The sequence below is a fragment of the Notothenia rossii genome, assembly GCF_949606895.1.
Source record: "Notothenia rossii genome assembly, chromosome: 4".
Classification (NCBI taxonomy): Eukaryota; Metazoa; Chordata; class Actinopteri; order Perciformes; family Nototheniidae; genus Notothenia; species Notothenia rossii.
In genome coordinates this window covers 56,075,889-56,092,632 of record NC_136902.1, presented here as the reverse complement: position 1 = coordinate 56,092,632, position 16,744 = coordinate 56,075,889, and the positions used below count along the sequence as shown (strand labels likewise).

The window sequence follows — 16,744 nt, the reverse complement described above, 5'->3', positions numbered from 1 at the left end:
TGGCGCATTTCCTCTCCACGGGCTGCGGGTATTTATTTAGTACATATGAACGATTAAACACATTTGTGCATTCTTTATGAATGCAAACCGAGTCAAGCCGACTCCGGAGGTGGCGGTATGCACCTTAAAGTTGTTTGCAATCCGCCAAAAAACCGAGAGAAGAAGAAGAAGGCGAAGAAGTAGAAGAAGAAGAAGAAGAAGAAGAAGAAGAAGATTTGATTTTTAAAACAAAATTTTATTTCCATTTGTTTTAACTATACACCGAAACAAAAAACAAAAAACATTACACAAATCAAATAAATAAACAGATGTTCACGTCTACCAAATAAATGTCATTTGAAAACGTTTTACCCATTTCAAAACATCATCTTTTACACACCTTAAAAACAAAAAAATTCACCTACCCTTTAAAACTTCAATATTAGAGAGTCATTTTCCCCCAGTGAGCACAGAACCTGCCCAACAGCCCACACATCCAGAAACCCCTGTAGATGATTGATCAGCGTATAGTATGCATGCTCCACCCTCAGACGCGCTGCCACCAGCCCCCTCAGACAGAGCACTGCATCCGTCCACCCTACTCCAGCAAGTTTGTTCTTCCTACTTTTCCAGATTGCTAATTTTGCATTAGCAAACAAGAAATTGATCAATAGTAGGATTTCCTTCTTTTTCAGGATGTATTTGGGGCCATGGACAAAAAGTGGTATGGAGAAAACCTCCCCGAACCCCTCCACCCACTCCTGTAACATTTTTTTAAGACCAGCCAACCGGGGACAGGACACCACTAAATGCTCCAATGTTTCTGCCATAAAACAGAACGGACAGCCCCCCCTTGTGCCTGGGTCAAAATGAGCCCTGTATTTGTTAGTGGCTATTGCACCGTGTATAATTCTCCATTGGATGTCAGCCATCCGTTTTTCAACGGGAGACTTATACAGGATCCGCCAGCTGCCCTGAGGGGAAGAGCCCAAACCAAACACATCTGTCCACCTCGACTCTCTGACGCCTGCGAGCGAGCTGAGGTTTAGCACCTTTACGCAGCTAAGATATAGCTTCTTCCCATTGCAGGAGCTGAACATTCCAGGTGTTAGAGTCCCCAGTGATAGCAGGAGACCATCCTCCTCTCTCCATTCCCCCACGGCAGGACCCACCCTCAAGGCAGGAAAAACATAATCATGTCCCTTTCTCCACTGGTCGGCCAGATCTGCATCCAGAGCAAAAGTCCGGTGGGATGGCGACAGCGACTGCCACACCTCTTCTACCAGGTTCTCCAGAACTCGAGTTGATCGAATGCCCGTCACCTCAGGCAGTTTTTCCGTGGAGATCCCTGTCAAATGGCCAAGTTTTACCACTCCCGCTTCAATGAACACATTTTTTAGGGCGGCTGAAGAGAAAATGGTTCCGGAAAGAAAACCAGTGTCAAACAGGGGCTCCTCAAACAGCCACATCCCAGGCCGGGGGTCGGGTGGTCTGGTAAAACTCAGAATCTTCCAGGCATTGATGACTGAGCAGTAAAAAGGTGCAAGTCCAGTTATCTTGTACGCAGGGGCCTTCAGCAGAAACAGGTGTTTATCAAAACCAAAGCCCCCTGCCCTCCAGAGCAACAGCCGGGCCATAGCCAGCCAGCAGGGAGAGGCACCATACAGCAGCCGCTGAGCTGCCTGCAGTCTAAAAGCAGCAGTCCTCGCAGTAATGTCCACAAGGCCCTGCCCCCCCTCCGCCACAGGGAGGTACAGGACCGATGCTGGCACCCAGTGATGACCCGACCAGAAGAAATCCACGAGGAGCCGCTGCAGTTGTTTCATGAGGTCCGGCGGTGGGGTTAACACCTGGAGTCTGTGCCACAAAGATGAGGCAACCAGATTGTTGGCTACAAGAACTCTTCCCCTGTAGGACAGCTGGGGTAGCAGCCATTTCCATTTAGCAAATTTTGCTCGCACCTTTCCCAGCAATCCCTCCCAGTTCTGTGCCACCATGTCCTCAGACCCCAACCAAACTCCCAGGACCTTTAAACCCTCGTTTCCCCAGCTGAGGTTACCAGGAAGACTGGGCCTATTTTCTAAACTCCACTGACCTACCAAAACTGCCTCACTCTTCTCCCAGTTAACTTTGGCTGAGGCAGCCTTCCTATACAAAACTAAACTGTCCTGTAGCTCCTGGATATCTCGCTGACCCTGGATAAAAACACTGACATCATCAGCATAAGCTGATACAACCACCGGGGGGGCTGAGCTGACACTGGCAGACTCAGGCCCCTCAGCCGGTTTCTAAGCCTGCACAAAAGTGGCTCGATGGCAATACTATATAATAGGCCTGAGATAGGGCAGCCCTGCCTGATCCCCCTTTTAACTGGTACAGGTCTGCTCAGCCCTCCCCCCACTTTCACAACACAACATGCATCACTGTACAAACACTTCACCCAGGACAAAAAATGCTCCCCAACACCAAAAGCCTGCAATGTGGCAGCCAGAAAAGTGTGATCCACACGATCAAAGGCCTTCTCTTGGTCAATAGAAATAATACCAACATTTATATTGTACAGTTTGCAAACATCAAAAGTGTCTCTCATCAAAAACAAATTGTCCACAATTGATCTGCCAGGGATGCAATATGTTTGATCAGTACCAACAAGAAGTTCGATAAAACACTTCAGTCTGTTAGCTAAAACCTTTGACAGTATCTTATAGTCCGTACATAAGAGAGCCACAGGTCTCCAATTCTTCAGCAGGGTTAGATCTCCTTTCTTAGGCAACAGTGAAATCACTGCACGCCTACAGGAAGCTGGAAGAGTCCCTTTCCCAAAGGACTCCATCAATACATCCAACAAATCATGTCCTAGAATACTCCAAAAATGTTAAAAAAAGTCTGCAGGTAAACCGTCTATGCCCGGAGCCTTGCCGGAGGCCATCTGTGTCACCGCAGAGGTCAGTTCCTCCAGCGTAATGTCAGAGCCCAAGGTGTCACTTTCGGCTGGACTCAGCTGTGGAAGACCCTGAAAAAGTTCATCAGCGGCTTCCACGTCACAACCTTCGGCTTTGAACAGGTCCGTGTAGAAGGACACTGCATGCCTCCTCATCTCAGCAGGTTCAGAGGTTACCTGTCCATCGGGAAGACGCAGACATACCATCTGCTTCCTCTGGCCCACAGACCTCTCCAGGTTGAAGAAAAAGATGGTTGGTGCATCAATGTCTCTCATGGAAGTAAAACGGGCTCTAATCAGAGCTCCCTTGGCTTTCTCCTGAAGAAAACAGTTAAGCTGTTGTTGTTTTAGGAGGGACTGTTCTATATTTCGAGCAGATACACTCTCTAACTCTCTGATCTCTCTCTCTAACTGCTCTATAGCTCTCCTAGTGTTTGCAGTGGAGTAGGCTGTATACTGTTGACAGAACACTCTAATCTGAGCCTTTCCTACCTCCCACCACTGACTCAGGGAGGGAAAAGACTCTTTCTTTGATTTCCAGTTGATCCAAAACAATTTAAAATTCTCACAGAAAATAAAATCTTGTAAAATGTTAACATTAAACTGCCAGAACGATTTAGGTTTCTCTGTGTTGGATAAAACCAAATCCAAAGAAACTAGCTGATGATCTGTAAAACCAACAGGTTGGATGTGACAGTTCACTGCACGAGTAATAAAAGAAGAAGACATGTAAAATCTGTCTAGCCTGGCTGCACTGACGCCCCCATCTAGCATTCTCATCCAGGTGTATTGTTTAACGGAGGGATGCTTCATCCTCCACACATCCACTAAGTCAGCCTCTCTTATCACCTGTGACAGTAAAAGGGACGACTGAGGATGAGGCTCCCGTCCTATTCTGTCTAAAGTGACATTAGTGCAAACGTTCCAGTCCCCCCCCAGTATAACACACTCCCCCTGTACACTAGTGTCTAGCTTGTCTTTTAATAACTGAAACACAGATACACGTGCAGGGCCCTGATTGGGTGCATACACATTAATAAAGGTGAAACTGAACTCTAACAGTTCCACTTTCACCATCAAGGCTCTACCTGCCACTATCTCAGTGCTGGATAAAATCTTTACATTTAGAGAGGGGGAGAATAAAACAGCTACTCCAGCACTAAGGTTTGAGCCATGACTGAGTACATACTGACCCCCCCACCACATCCCCCAGTCCGTCTCATTCAGGCTATCACTGTGCGTTTCCTGCAGAAATATTTTTCTGATTAAAGACTTCTAACACTAAAGCTCTTTTCTGTGCACTTCTACCCCCGTTCATGTTCAAGGAAGCAACCCTTAAAGCCTGCATTAGAGGAAGGAGACAGAGAGAAAGAACAGACAGGTACACACAGCAGAGAGGAGACACCCAGTGTTGCATGATCATGTTGAAATTATTTAGACCTTTTCAGTTTCTTCCCTCTTTTGCTTCCTGTCGTATCTTTTTTCACAGCAGTTACATGCCTCCTGAGACGATAACGTTTCTTTTCATCCAGCAGGTCTAACCCTACAACTTTCTGAAGAGTTCTCACTGTATGAAGAAACTTGTCAATGTCAGGGAAAAAATCTCTCACTTCCACTGACTTGCCAAAAGACTCGTCTAAAAAGACATTAATCTCTTCCAAAGAATATATCTCTGCGTTCTGAGAGAGACTATCTGCAACTGAACCACAGTCAGAATCCCCCTCACCGTCTGTGTCCATCTCTGTCACCTCATTATTGTCTGCAGCCTGTTGAAGCTCATTTTTCCGCCCAGAGCCAGACGGCAGCTCCTTCTGTGTGCCAACAGCCTCTACCTGTCCCACAGCACCAGTCCTCACCTGTCCTGCTACATCATCTCTCACCCGTTTACCTGTTTCCACATGTTTTCCTCTCACACTCACCACACTCTCTACAGTCCCTGTTTCATCTCTCACGATATTCATCCCTACTTCCTCCGCAGCCACCGGGGCCCCGGCGGGTGCAGCAGCAGCCCCCGCGACGCCGGGTCCCGCTGCCGCGGACCAGGCTGCCCCGGGCACGGCCGCCCCCGGCTCGGCCGCCCCAGCGGCCCCCGGCTCAGCTGCCCCAGCGGCCCCCGGCTCGGCGGCCCCGGGCCCAGCCGCACCCGGCGGAGCGGCGTGCCGTCTCTGTGGACATGCAACACGTTTGTGACCCGACTCCCCGCACTCAAAACACTTTACGCTCCCTGAGCTCGCATAAACCATATAAAAACCCTCTTCGTGCCTCACCCGGAAGGACACATCTAGTGTCTGAGTGGGACAATTCAGAAACATGAAAACCTGTCTCCGCAGAGAATGGACATGTTTTAACTTTTCATCCTTACACCCCAGAGCAACAGTGCGGAGACTACTGGCAAACTTACCAAAACGCTTCAGCTCCCGTTCCAGCGCCTCATTCGGGATGAACAGAGGAACGCCAGACACAGTGATCCGCGTGGACGGTGTCGCCAGCGGTGAAACTTGAATGTATTCCTCGTTTAGCATTAATCTGCTCTCGATAAGTTCCGTCACATATTTCTGGTCTTTCAAAAAGACCACGACCGCTTTGTTCATGCGGGAAGCATAGGAGATATTTACATGACCGACCTGATCCCCCACAGCCAGCAGCACCTGCTCCACTGTGCTTGCGGCCTGAGCCACCAGCCGCACTCCGTGTCTCAGAGACACCGGCGGCGCCCCGGAGGACGCCATTCCCGCCACGAGGCACGGAAAAACACTAAATTAACAAATTAACCGTACTTGCAAAGGGTACAAAAATCCCAACGAAAGATCATACAGTTAAAGAAACGATTGAAACAGAAACACAAGAGTTAAAGTTGAAATTCCCTCTTCCCTCTTCAAACACACATCCACCACCGAAGAAGAAGAAGAAGAAGAAGAAGAAGAAGAAGAAGAAGAAGAAGAAGAAGAAGAATCCGACTCCGAGCTGTCCAACCTCAGGCGAGCTTTTTGAGACCTCCGGCTGCGATCGGCTATTCTCGTCTACTTTCGAGGCCAGCCGCAACGCGTCTCAAACAAGCCTATTATCTCCTCTGCTGACTCCTCCTTGTCAGCCAGTTGGCGCAGCTGGGGGCCGGTCCTCCACGTCTTAAATGTCCGTTTTGCGTTTAAACCAGAGGATTCCGACCTATTACATTCAACATGTACATAAACACGCCTCTCCTCCTCACATTCTCTTCCATCACTTTTCATTTAACACATTTTACCGGCTGTAAATCGTGTTTTCCTTAAAGCCTGAAGTCAAGCTACTGTTGGTATTTCGGAGATCCTTTCCGGAATAGCTTTTCAAAATAAACTCTAATCACAAGCGGAAACTAACCGGAAGTATTTTCACAATAAAAGCTTGACATCAGACATTGTGCGCGAAAACTTCTGTTTTTTCAGTATAAATCAGCATTTTAACTGATGGCATGTTTAAACTGAATTATGCCATAAAACATTGATCTTAATTTCTCACAAAAACAATGTAAAATGTTTGTGGAAAACGCGTGCAAAACGGAGCAGTGGCTGCGATGCTAGCTGTGCGGCTAGCCGTTAGCATTTTCAATGTAAATATACATCGTAACATCATGTTTCAGTAAAAACAAGGCCCCACTGATCATCTACTCTCTGAGACGATTCCAAGGATGCCTGACTTGAGTTTCTAGCACCAGGGAAAGTTGACAAAAGTGCCCCCGATCCGCCTCTTAATTTACCCAGGGCCTAGTGCTCGGCTTCGGGCATGAACATTCAGGAAACTCCCCTGAGTATTTTATTACATATCTCAACTTCGGAGAGGAGTCGGGGGACAAACGACACATCAAATCACATCTCCACATCAAGCCGAAGCTAATTAGAATATTCTTGACTGCCTAGCCTACGGGGAAATCGGCGTGCGTGCCGTCAGTGACGTCGTTGGTGGGAGACGGACCCCGAGCACGTGTGGTGCCCGAACACATATGGTACCGACACCGGCTCAGTAGCCAGTACTGGACACTAAGTGCGCCATAGGCGGCTAGCAGGTTCAGCGCGCAGCAGGCTCGCCTCCTTTCCCCGCGCCTCACTGCTAAAAGAGGTAAGAAAATGAGGAAAAGGAAAGAGAGAAAAGAAGAAAAGAACGGAAGGAAGAGGGAAAAGAAAGAGAAAAGGAAAGAGAGGAAAAGAAAGAACGGAAGAAGGAGGAAGAGAGGAGGAGAAAGAAAGAGAAAAGCAAAAGAAGAGAAGAAGAAAAGAAGAGAGAAAGAAAGAAAGAGAGAGCGAGATGTTCGTTTATGCATTGTTGCCTTAGTTCAGGGTTCAGGTGAGTTCCAGGCAACGTTACAGCATGGAGTTATGCAGCTCGGGCAACGACTACCCGTCACAATGCTCAGTAAGTACTGCAGTTTCAAGCTTCACACAGTCACGGATGCTGCCCCATCCGTCTGGTTTGGGGGGTTCTTTCAGGGAGGAACAGAAGTCCATGTAAGATGATAGAAGACAGTCTTAATCACCCAATCAAGCATATCAGCATCTATGTCTCACCGTAGCGTAATCAATCTGCTAATTAAGCTAGTCCTTTATCACGGGTCATGTTTCAGCATTTACCTAAGCGTATGTCTTTCATGCTGCTCATATTGCACTTCATTTATATTTTGGGGTTCATGCTCGCACGGCTGCGTAAGCCAGGCTACGATATTCACGCATCCCTGTACTCATGCTAACAGCTGCATTACATTGTCTACTTCTCCCTCTTCGCCCGGACATCGGCTCATGCCGGCAATCCAAGATCTCTTCAGTTTACCTACGGTAAACATGCATATAACTGGTGGTGGTGTCTTAATAGCATTTCAGGGCTTCATTCAGGATAGGTACAGCAACCCTGCCGCCACTCAAGGTACTCCCTCCTCTTCCCTACAACAACTGGACGGCGGTCCTCCCCTGCCTTCACATCCTACACTCGGCCAGACATCAGCGCCGTACCGGCTTCCCAAGATCTCTCAGACCCTAACTATGATGTTCCGGAACCTCCTCCCGGAAGCCAGCTCGCAACCAGACGGCGGTCCTCCTCCGCCTTCAAAACCTACACTCGCCCGGACATCAGCGCCGTGCTGGCCATCCAACGATCTCTCAGACCCTATACTATGCATATAACTGGTGGTGGTTCATAACACGTTTACAAGCATACATGTTTCATTATGGTATCGGATTTCAAACTTCATCCCTATCCTAGTCCGCGGGCTCCTGCCCACAGGGAATAATGTCTCGTCTCACGTTGCATCTACACGTCACGGGCTACATTCTTCTGCACGCAGGTATCTAATCCCAGGCCTGTGCTCAAATGTGTCTGTGTAAAAATGCATACCCTGCGACGTCAGGTCATAAGAGAAGAGAGGAAAAGAAAGAGAAAAGAAAGAAGAGAAGAAGAAGGGACCGTGTGTCCCCGTAGACTTCGGTCTTGTGGACTGCGGGTCCCCGTAGACTTCGGTCTCGTGGCTGTGGGCCACCGTAAACTTCGGTTTCCGTCATAAACAAGATCCCTGCTTCGGCAGGACATTCGACCTTCTTGGCGGCGTAGTCAAGCCCTGCTAGCCAGGCAGGCGACCCTCAGGTCTTTTTCAGATAAGACCGGCACTGATTTCGGCAGTCAGAGTCTCAGCATGACCCGTAAGCTCCGGCAGTGATTCCGGCCCCCTGCCGCATACACATATTAATCTATTATTTCCTCCCCAGATCACCACAGTCACCCTACAAGGTAAGAAACTCAGTTCATCTCAGTATTCTATACTTCACTGGTTTTGGGAATTTTCATCGGAGCGGTTCTTTCCCTCCCGAATGATTATCCTGCAAACCGGGGCCTAATCGCCAAACACCATTCCATTCTCCTGTTGTATTATCATGGCAATTATTCCATCTATATGACGTGTAACAATAAATATGTATTCCATACATCACGTCTCTCCGGTTTGAAATGAAAGCTTTAGCGCAAGTTCAATAAGGAAGACCTAACCATGAGTCACTTACACGTCACTCTATTGCTCTCGCCCCCCTCATTAAATGCGTGGGCGTCACCCCTCAGCAGCCAATTGCTGCACACGTTAAATTCCTTAAATGCCTGCTCTTCCTTCCTGTCAGTTGTCATTTCAGGTGACCACACGCAACCCTCCTCCACCCCTCTCGCCTCCCGTCTCCTCCAGGACAAAGCTAACCTTCCTCCTCCAGACGGGTCCCACCTACTTATCACCACCACCAGTGTCTAGACCCCGGGGATTTTCATCGGAGCGGTTCTTTCCCTCCTGAATGATTATCCTGCAAACCGGGGACTAATCGCCAAACACCATTTCATTCTCTTGTTGTATTATCATGGCAATTATTCCATCTATATGACGTGTAACAATAAATATGTATTCCATACATCACGTCTCTCCGGTTTGAAATTAAATTAAATGAAAATCGACGGCCTAAATCGGCTCGGTGTGTCCGTGCCTTTAAGTGTATTTAATGTGTGTCTATTGTTTTTATATTCACTGCAGTTATTCATGTCAACCAGTAGTCTGAGCCATTGTTTATAACTTAAAAGGGTGTTAAATAAAATATGGTGATGATGAATGGTTTTTGTGTCAATGTAAGAGCAGTTAAAACAGACCAGTCAAATTTGACCGGGAACTCCAAGGCAAGGGAGGAGAAACAAACAAGATAGGAGGGGTTAATTCATTATTAATTAACCTCTGCTCCTCCTCCTCAACATCTTAACAGGCTCCTGTATTGTTTTAAAATGTTGTTAGAAATGAACAGTTATTTACCCAGATGTGTTTCCTCTCCCTCAGAGCTCCCCTCCATCTTTCTGTGGAACCGGCAGGACTGGGGACCTGCAGTCCATCCTCAGTGTGATGGAGGACGCCCAGAGCTTCATTTACATCGCTGTCATGAACTACCTGCCCACCATGGAGTTCTCTCATCCTAAGAGGTACAGCTGTTCAGTAGAGCCTCACTGAACTCAGTGTCACCTCCCTGAGCGCCTCATCTGTGGCTACTCTGCTCCTGAACACCTTTGTTTTGAGTCTGATGTCTCCGTAGATGTAATCATGTTTAAAACTGGCTCCTATAGTCACAATGGGATTGTTTCACACATGTTTGTCCTCCAGTTCCGTTCCGTAGCACACCACAGGGAGTAAAGACATAGCTTGATCATTATTTTCTGCTTGCATCTCAGCATGAACTGTTAATAAGATGCAGGCTCTCACTCATTATTACTGTTGAATTAAATCTAATTAAATTAATTTCATACTAAAACCATCAGTGTATACAATAGATTGAAAGCTTTGCAGTAGCGGTAAATGCATAAAAACTCATTTAATTTCCACTGTGTGGAGAGACTACAATTAGTAAGAAGATGGTTGTTAAGGCAACTGTTCAAAGAAGCAGCATGCTTTAGGTTCTCCAAATGATGTTGTCCCAGCACAATTTTTTAAAGAAATCTGGGACATTATTGGAATGAATGTTCTTAATATAATTAACAGCAGCCTTTGTCCAGCCCTTGGTAAAAAAAAAAAAAACTTTTTTGAAAAATGTTAGGCCTATATACAAAACTTCCTTTTATGTCTAAAATTCTAGAAAAAGTAGTAATATTACAGTTGCAGTCTTTTTCAAATGTGCATGGTATTCTTGAGGTTTTCCAGTCTGGGTTTAAAACCCTCCACAGCACTGAAAGTGCCCTTTTAAGAGTTTTGAATGACCTATTTGTAGCTACTGATGCTGGTAACAGTGCTGTTCTTATACTTTTAGACCTTACAGCTGCCTTCGACACTGTAGATCACGGCATTCTTATCTCTCGCCTGAAGCATTCTGTGGGAATCAGTAGTACTGCTCTAGATTTCTTTCAGTCCTACCTCTTGTTGGAGATTTGGAGGATGTTTAAAACCAACCTCGTCTCCGCGTGTCGTTTGATAAGCTGGGTAAATTTGTAAAAAGGAAGGGATTAAGAAACACCAGAATGCAAGTGAAACAATAATCTTGTTTTAATGATACAAGGTAACAATACAAATACAAAGGAATCACGAAGCACTCTGCAGAGTACTCCGGGCTCAGGTTCTACCACGTGTGAGACAGGTCTCAGGAACGGCCAGTCAAAAACAAGAGCGCGAACCAAAGGAAAACACAGGCTTTCATACTAAAAACACAGGAGGAGGTGTGTGCGTGCTTTCCCCCAGAGGTCATCTTATTGGGAGAGACCAACACATGGTCTGTCGCACCCAATCAGTGCGACACAGCAGAAGAAACCCGGAAACAAAAAGTCTCTTTCAGTTTGACGAAGACCAGACACCTTTTGGTGTCTGGTACGAACCTTCTCTAAACAACAAGTTTCCTTATCTTATTTCACATCTTGCAGCCAGCACACACACATCCCCTTTATGGCCCTTTGTCCCTGTGTCCATCTTCCCGCCTCAGGTTACCACACACAAGTTAAAAGTATGTTTTAAGATATAGTTGTTATAGTTGGCTAAATATACGTAATACATGTAAATCACTTTCATATCAATAATAACGAAGAACACATTACCTATGCTCTTAAGCAGTATTAGAGATGTTTTTCAAATAGTCAAACTTCACACAGGCCTAATATAGAGAACACACTCATTTGTCCTACAGCCCCTCCCGCCATTTGAGCTATTGTTCACATCTTTACTTCAAATAAAAGGTTTCACATTGTATATTTCCAGCTTCCTTTACACATACTGTTATTATTAATACAAAGTAATTAATCACACACATCTATTGAAAACAAGTAGATTTCCCTGATAATTGACATGCTGAAAATCTTAGGAAGAATGTCCCCTCCCCCAGCTCTCTCGTCCCTGTCATAAAAGGTGCTTCCATTTCATATAGAGTAATAAAACATGTTTAAGCTAATTTCTCCACAATGTTTGTAGCCATTTAGTACCCACACATGAAAGAATAAAAACAGAGGTATAGTTGAACAGTAATCATGCAGCACATATATTTACTGCAATGAAAACACACACATTTGCCCTAAGCATGTGTAACGCACCCTCTTCTTTTATGAGGGAAACATTCCAGAGTTTTGGAGCTATCCCCAAATTAGGATGTCCCCTGCTTGCATCCCTCTCTAAACACAAAGACTTCACCTCAATATATTGGGGAGGAAAAATATACTTTGTCCCTTCAAATTTAACACACATGAATATATATAAGGTGACATTAAAATGAATATACCAGATTTAACTTTCCTGCCATAACACGTTACTTTAATACTTCAAATAATTCAAATAATCCTTCACTCTCTGAAAGAAGTTTGAATGTGAATCTTGGTGACTTTAGCTCCTCCACTGCTCCTCTGCCAAATGGGGTACCCCAAGGTTCCATCCATTTTATTCTCCCAGTACCTGCTCCCCCTGGGCGCCATCATTACAAAATATGGCTTCTCATTTCCTTTTTATGCAGATGATTCCCAAATCTTGCTGCCCCTGAAAACAAATGACCCCACTTATGCTTGAATCTCTGGTCCCATATATAAAACCCACTGTTACTTTACTGTCTTGGTGTGCAGATTGAACGGGATTTTAAATTGGATAAACAGATGAATTCTGTTGTAAAATCCAGTTTTTTTCAGCTGCGAATGTTATCAAAGGTCAAGCCTTTCATTACATTAGATGTTACTTGTTACATGCTTTTATCCAAAGCGACTTACATACTCAATACTGTGGACAATCCCCACAGGAGCAATTTGGGGTGAAGTGTCTTGCTCAGGGACACAACGACATGCTGACTGCAGTGGGGTTTGAACCTGTGACCCCCTGACCCGAACACCTAGGGACAACCCACTACGCCACATGCTCCTTTCTTTTAACGACTTTGAGAGGGTCATACACTGTTTTATCACAACTAAACTTGACTACTGTAACGCTCTCTATGTTGGAGTTAGCCAGGCTTCCATCTCCCATTTACAGCTACTTCTAAATGCTGCTGCTGGCCTACTCACGAAAACACGCAAGCGCGAGCACGTTACACCAGTACTGGCATCTTTACACTGGCTTCCAATAAAGTTTAGAATCGATTTTAAAATGTTATTGTTTGCCTACAAAGCCCTTACTGGTTTGGCCCCACCTTACCTGGCAGAACGCCTACACCCTACATCCTCCCGGTCACTGAGGTCTGCTGACAGATTCCTCCTTGTGGTCCAGAGGTTGAAGCAGCGGGGGGGCAGGGCCTTTGCTTTAGCAGCTCCCAGGCTGTGGAACCATTTGCCCCCCCGATCAGACTTGCTCCCACTTTGTATGTTTTTAAATCTCGTTTAAAGACCTACTTGTTCTCCCGTGCTTTTGCAGACCACGTATAAGACGTATCAGTCTGTGTTTTTCTAAATTGGGGTTTTCTATTTTGTTGTGTTTTAAAATGTTTTTACATCATGTATGAAGGTTTGCAGTCTGTGCCAGCTATAAGTATGGTTTTATTGTGTCGTACTTTTACATTAGTTTATTTTTCACCCTCTAAGGACAGAGGGTGTCGTATTGTCATACTGATATTCTGTACAAACTGTGAAGACCACTGAGACAAATGTAAAATTTGTGATATTGGGCTATATAAATAAACATTGATTGATTGATTTTTGTGCTATCGGTTTTGTCTAAATGTATTTATGCTGCGTTTTTATATATTAATTGATGTACAGCACTTTGATCAACTCTGTTGTTTTTAAATGTGCTATATAAATAAAGATGATGGCCTTTTAATGGTTAATCTCTAATAAATGTAAACACCTGCCGAAATTTGTAATCAAAAGTCCTAATTTGAAATTCTCTTACTACATCATAATCTATTCAGAGTGTATGTAAACAACTGAAATGTACGAAGTGTTACTGTGCCTCACGGGAGTATCAAGAAGCTGCACAGGGTTATTCTAAACTTTTTTTGTGAGAATAGATCAAGTTAAAACTGATTTAGGACATGAGTTATTTGCATTGTTAATATCTCATGTGGTTATAATCTGCAGGTACTGGGCCGACATCGACACCCAGCTAAGGCGCGTCAGCTACGAGAAGCGGGTCAGAGTGCGCCTGCTGATCAGCTGCTGGGCCAGCACCCAGCCCATCATGTTCCCCTTCCTCAAGTCTCTGGCCTCCGTGTACGACCCCAAGAGCAGACTGGACATCCAGGTGGTGAGTCGCTCTTCCTCTTTACTGATTACTTTAATTAGACCTTCCAGGGATCAGATTGTATGTGCTACTGAGAATGAATGTTGTACATTTTTTTATTAATATTTTATAGTAAACCAATAAAGTAGTGACATTTTGTTTCCCTTACCCAGAGGCTGTTTGTGGTGCCTGCCACCCCCCAGCAGAAGGAGATTCCCTTTGCCAGAGTGAACCACAACAAGTACATGGTGACGGACAAGATAGCATACATAGGTGAAGCTGCTCAAACTCTGCATGAACACAATACTTTATCTATCCTGGGGAGACTCTTTCGTGACAGTTGATTCGATTTAGAATCAAATGAATAACAGATAAATATGTATACAAATTGAAATGTAATACAACTATTCATACAAAGTTATATTATGCGATAAAAGTTATAAAATATGTTGTATAAAGAGTGTGCAATAAAAGATAAAATTAAATAGAATAAACCATTGTATATAGAAATAAGAACTTTGAGTAAAAATGTGCACAATGTACCACAAAAAATGTATAATATACATGTATATTACAATATACACAGTGGTGTATAAGTATTATAATATTAAAATGATATAATAATAATAATAATCAAATCTGATTGTGCACCCATAATATAAATCACCTTCCAATCAGCCACGGAGAAGTGCTGAACCTGAATCGTGTGTGTGTTTCTGCCTGCAGGTACGTCGAACTGGTCTGGGGACTACTTTGTGAGCACAGCCGGCTCAGCATTGGTCGTCAACCAAACAGCATCAGAGTCCTCTGAGACAACCGTCCAATCACAGCTGCAGGCCGTGTTTGAGAGGGACTGGGACTCCGCCTACAGCACCCCCCTCATTCAGCACTCAAACCTCAAAAACTTGTGTTAGTTTCATAAGCCAATATCACAGATCCTTCATCACAGGGGACTCTTCAACACATATTGCCGTGCTATAGTTGCACGTTCATGCCTTTTGCTCTATTCAGCTGGAACATTTCTTCTCAGCTGAGCGGAGTTTGCTGAGGTCCAAAGGAAGATATTTCAATTCCAGAAAAGCTGCTTTATGCATCAGTGCCAAACTTGACTTGAGCAACGTGCCGTCTTAAACCAGTAAACTGCTCATTGGCAGTCTTATACTACCATGGGTTGTTCAAGGGCTCCTTTTTTACATTTTAGACAATATTTTTGCATCTCTTTGCCGTTGTTATCAGAACTGGCCTGGGATTTAAACTGCATGTGTGTGTTAAGCTTTGATGACTTTATAATTTTCAAAATCAATCAAAACACCTTTATTTTCTGCAACAACAGCCTCAGTGCGGGTTTTTCTTTTTTTCTTTATCCTAGCACACCTCAGGGAGTAAAGTGTTTTTCTTAATTAATCTGCATATGAACTGGAAATAAGATGCATGTTTTCAAAATTCAGCTCTCAGTCTTTATGACTGTTTTTTAAAATGCGATAATTTCAGCAGTGTTCAAAAATAGATACAGTTTTGCAGTGGCAGTAAATGTGGATTATAATTTCATTTCCACTGTGTGGAGTGACTGCACCTACCAATTAGTGAAGACGTGGTTGTTATGGCAACTGTTCAAAGAAGCAGCATGCACATTAAACAAAATACTCTGGGGCAGTCATTATCTATGTGCCATCTTTATAAAGAAATAACTTTCAATAAATGGCTTTCAATCAAACTTGTTTCAGTCTGTTTATATGTATTGGTGTCTCCTATACACATATATTTCATTATCTTGGCTTCATCACACTATTACAATAAAGATCCTATATAACTTACTAAATTGGTAGATTAGAGTCTCTGGCACTTTTGTGTTGGAAACAACAGCAGCATTTAATCAGCCCGTTTAGCCTGCAAAGTAAAATATCTTTAAAATCTTTGATGCTCTTCCTCCTGAAGCTCATCTTATGTGAAGTCAAGAACTTAAATAAGTCCTTATACAATACAAGAATACACGTTACAGCCATGTAAGGTTAGGTATGAGATATTTATGGGCATAAATATGTCTCATTATTTGTGTGAACATAAACATTTGTGTGTAAATTTGTGATTTGTAAATGTAAAAAACCATCCACAAATGCATTTAAAAGATTTGCAAACTCACAAATAAATGTGCAAGTGTAAAGCGGATCTGCAAATACGCTAAATATTTTTCACAAATAAAAAAAAAGATCTGTGAATATCTCTTTAACATTTACAGCTTTCGATCAGGCATTTGTGAATCCAATTTGTATTTTTGTCGAACAAAAATGCGCTTGCGGATCTCAAATCTCTGCTCGTGGATCTCACATTTCTGTTTGTGGATCGTCTTTTTACACACACGGAATTTTGAGACATATTTTCCGCCGGTCTCCGCTCAAATCTACACGTGTCACTCGGTTATTTTCGGAAACCACGTGATGGCCCGCTGATGACGACATTTCCGCATGATTTCAAAGTAAGAGCATGATGGTTTGTTTAATGCTGTTTTTGTATTATAATGAACAGCGGAACGTTAGATGCATTCTTTATCACCATCATCATCATGTTATAGTGATACAGTTAGTTTGTGTTAGTTTATTGGTTCAATACAGCATTTATCGAGCACTTTCGTTGATGTTGAAGTACAGGCTATACGCCACTTTCGGATCCCGGGGAGAGCA

The 16,744-nt window shown here is 44.2% G+C and overlaps 1 protein-coding gene across 1 annotated transcript in view; it reads left to right on the top strand.

Annotated features, from left to right (window-relative positions):
• Positions 1-15,780, top strand: part of pld3 (phospholipase D family member 3) — a 41,208-nt gene extending 25,428 nt beyond the window's left edge. Inside the window, exons 9-12 of the mRNA XM_079674290.1 lie at positions 9,741-9,880; positions 13,925-14,090; positions 14,240-14,339; positions 14,793-15,780. Coding sequence (XP_079530416.1) covers positions 9,741-9,880; positions 13,925-14,090; positions 14,240-14,339; positions 14,793-14,980 — 594 coding nt within the window. The 3' untranslated portion in view covers positions 14,981-15,780. The remainder of the gene's footprint in view (positions 1-9,740; positions 9,881-13,924; positions 14,091-14,239; positions 14,340-14,792) is intronic.
• Positions 15,781-16,744: the final 964 nt, after the last annotated feature.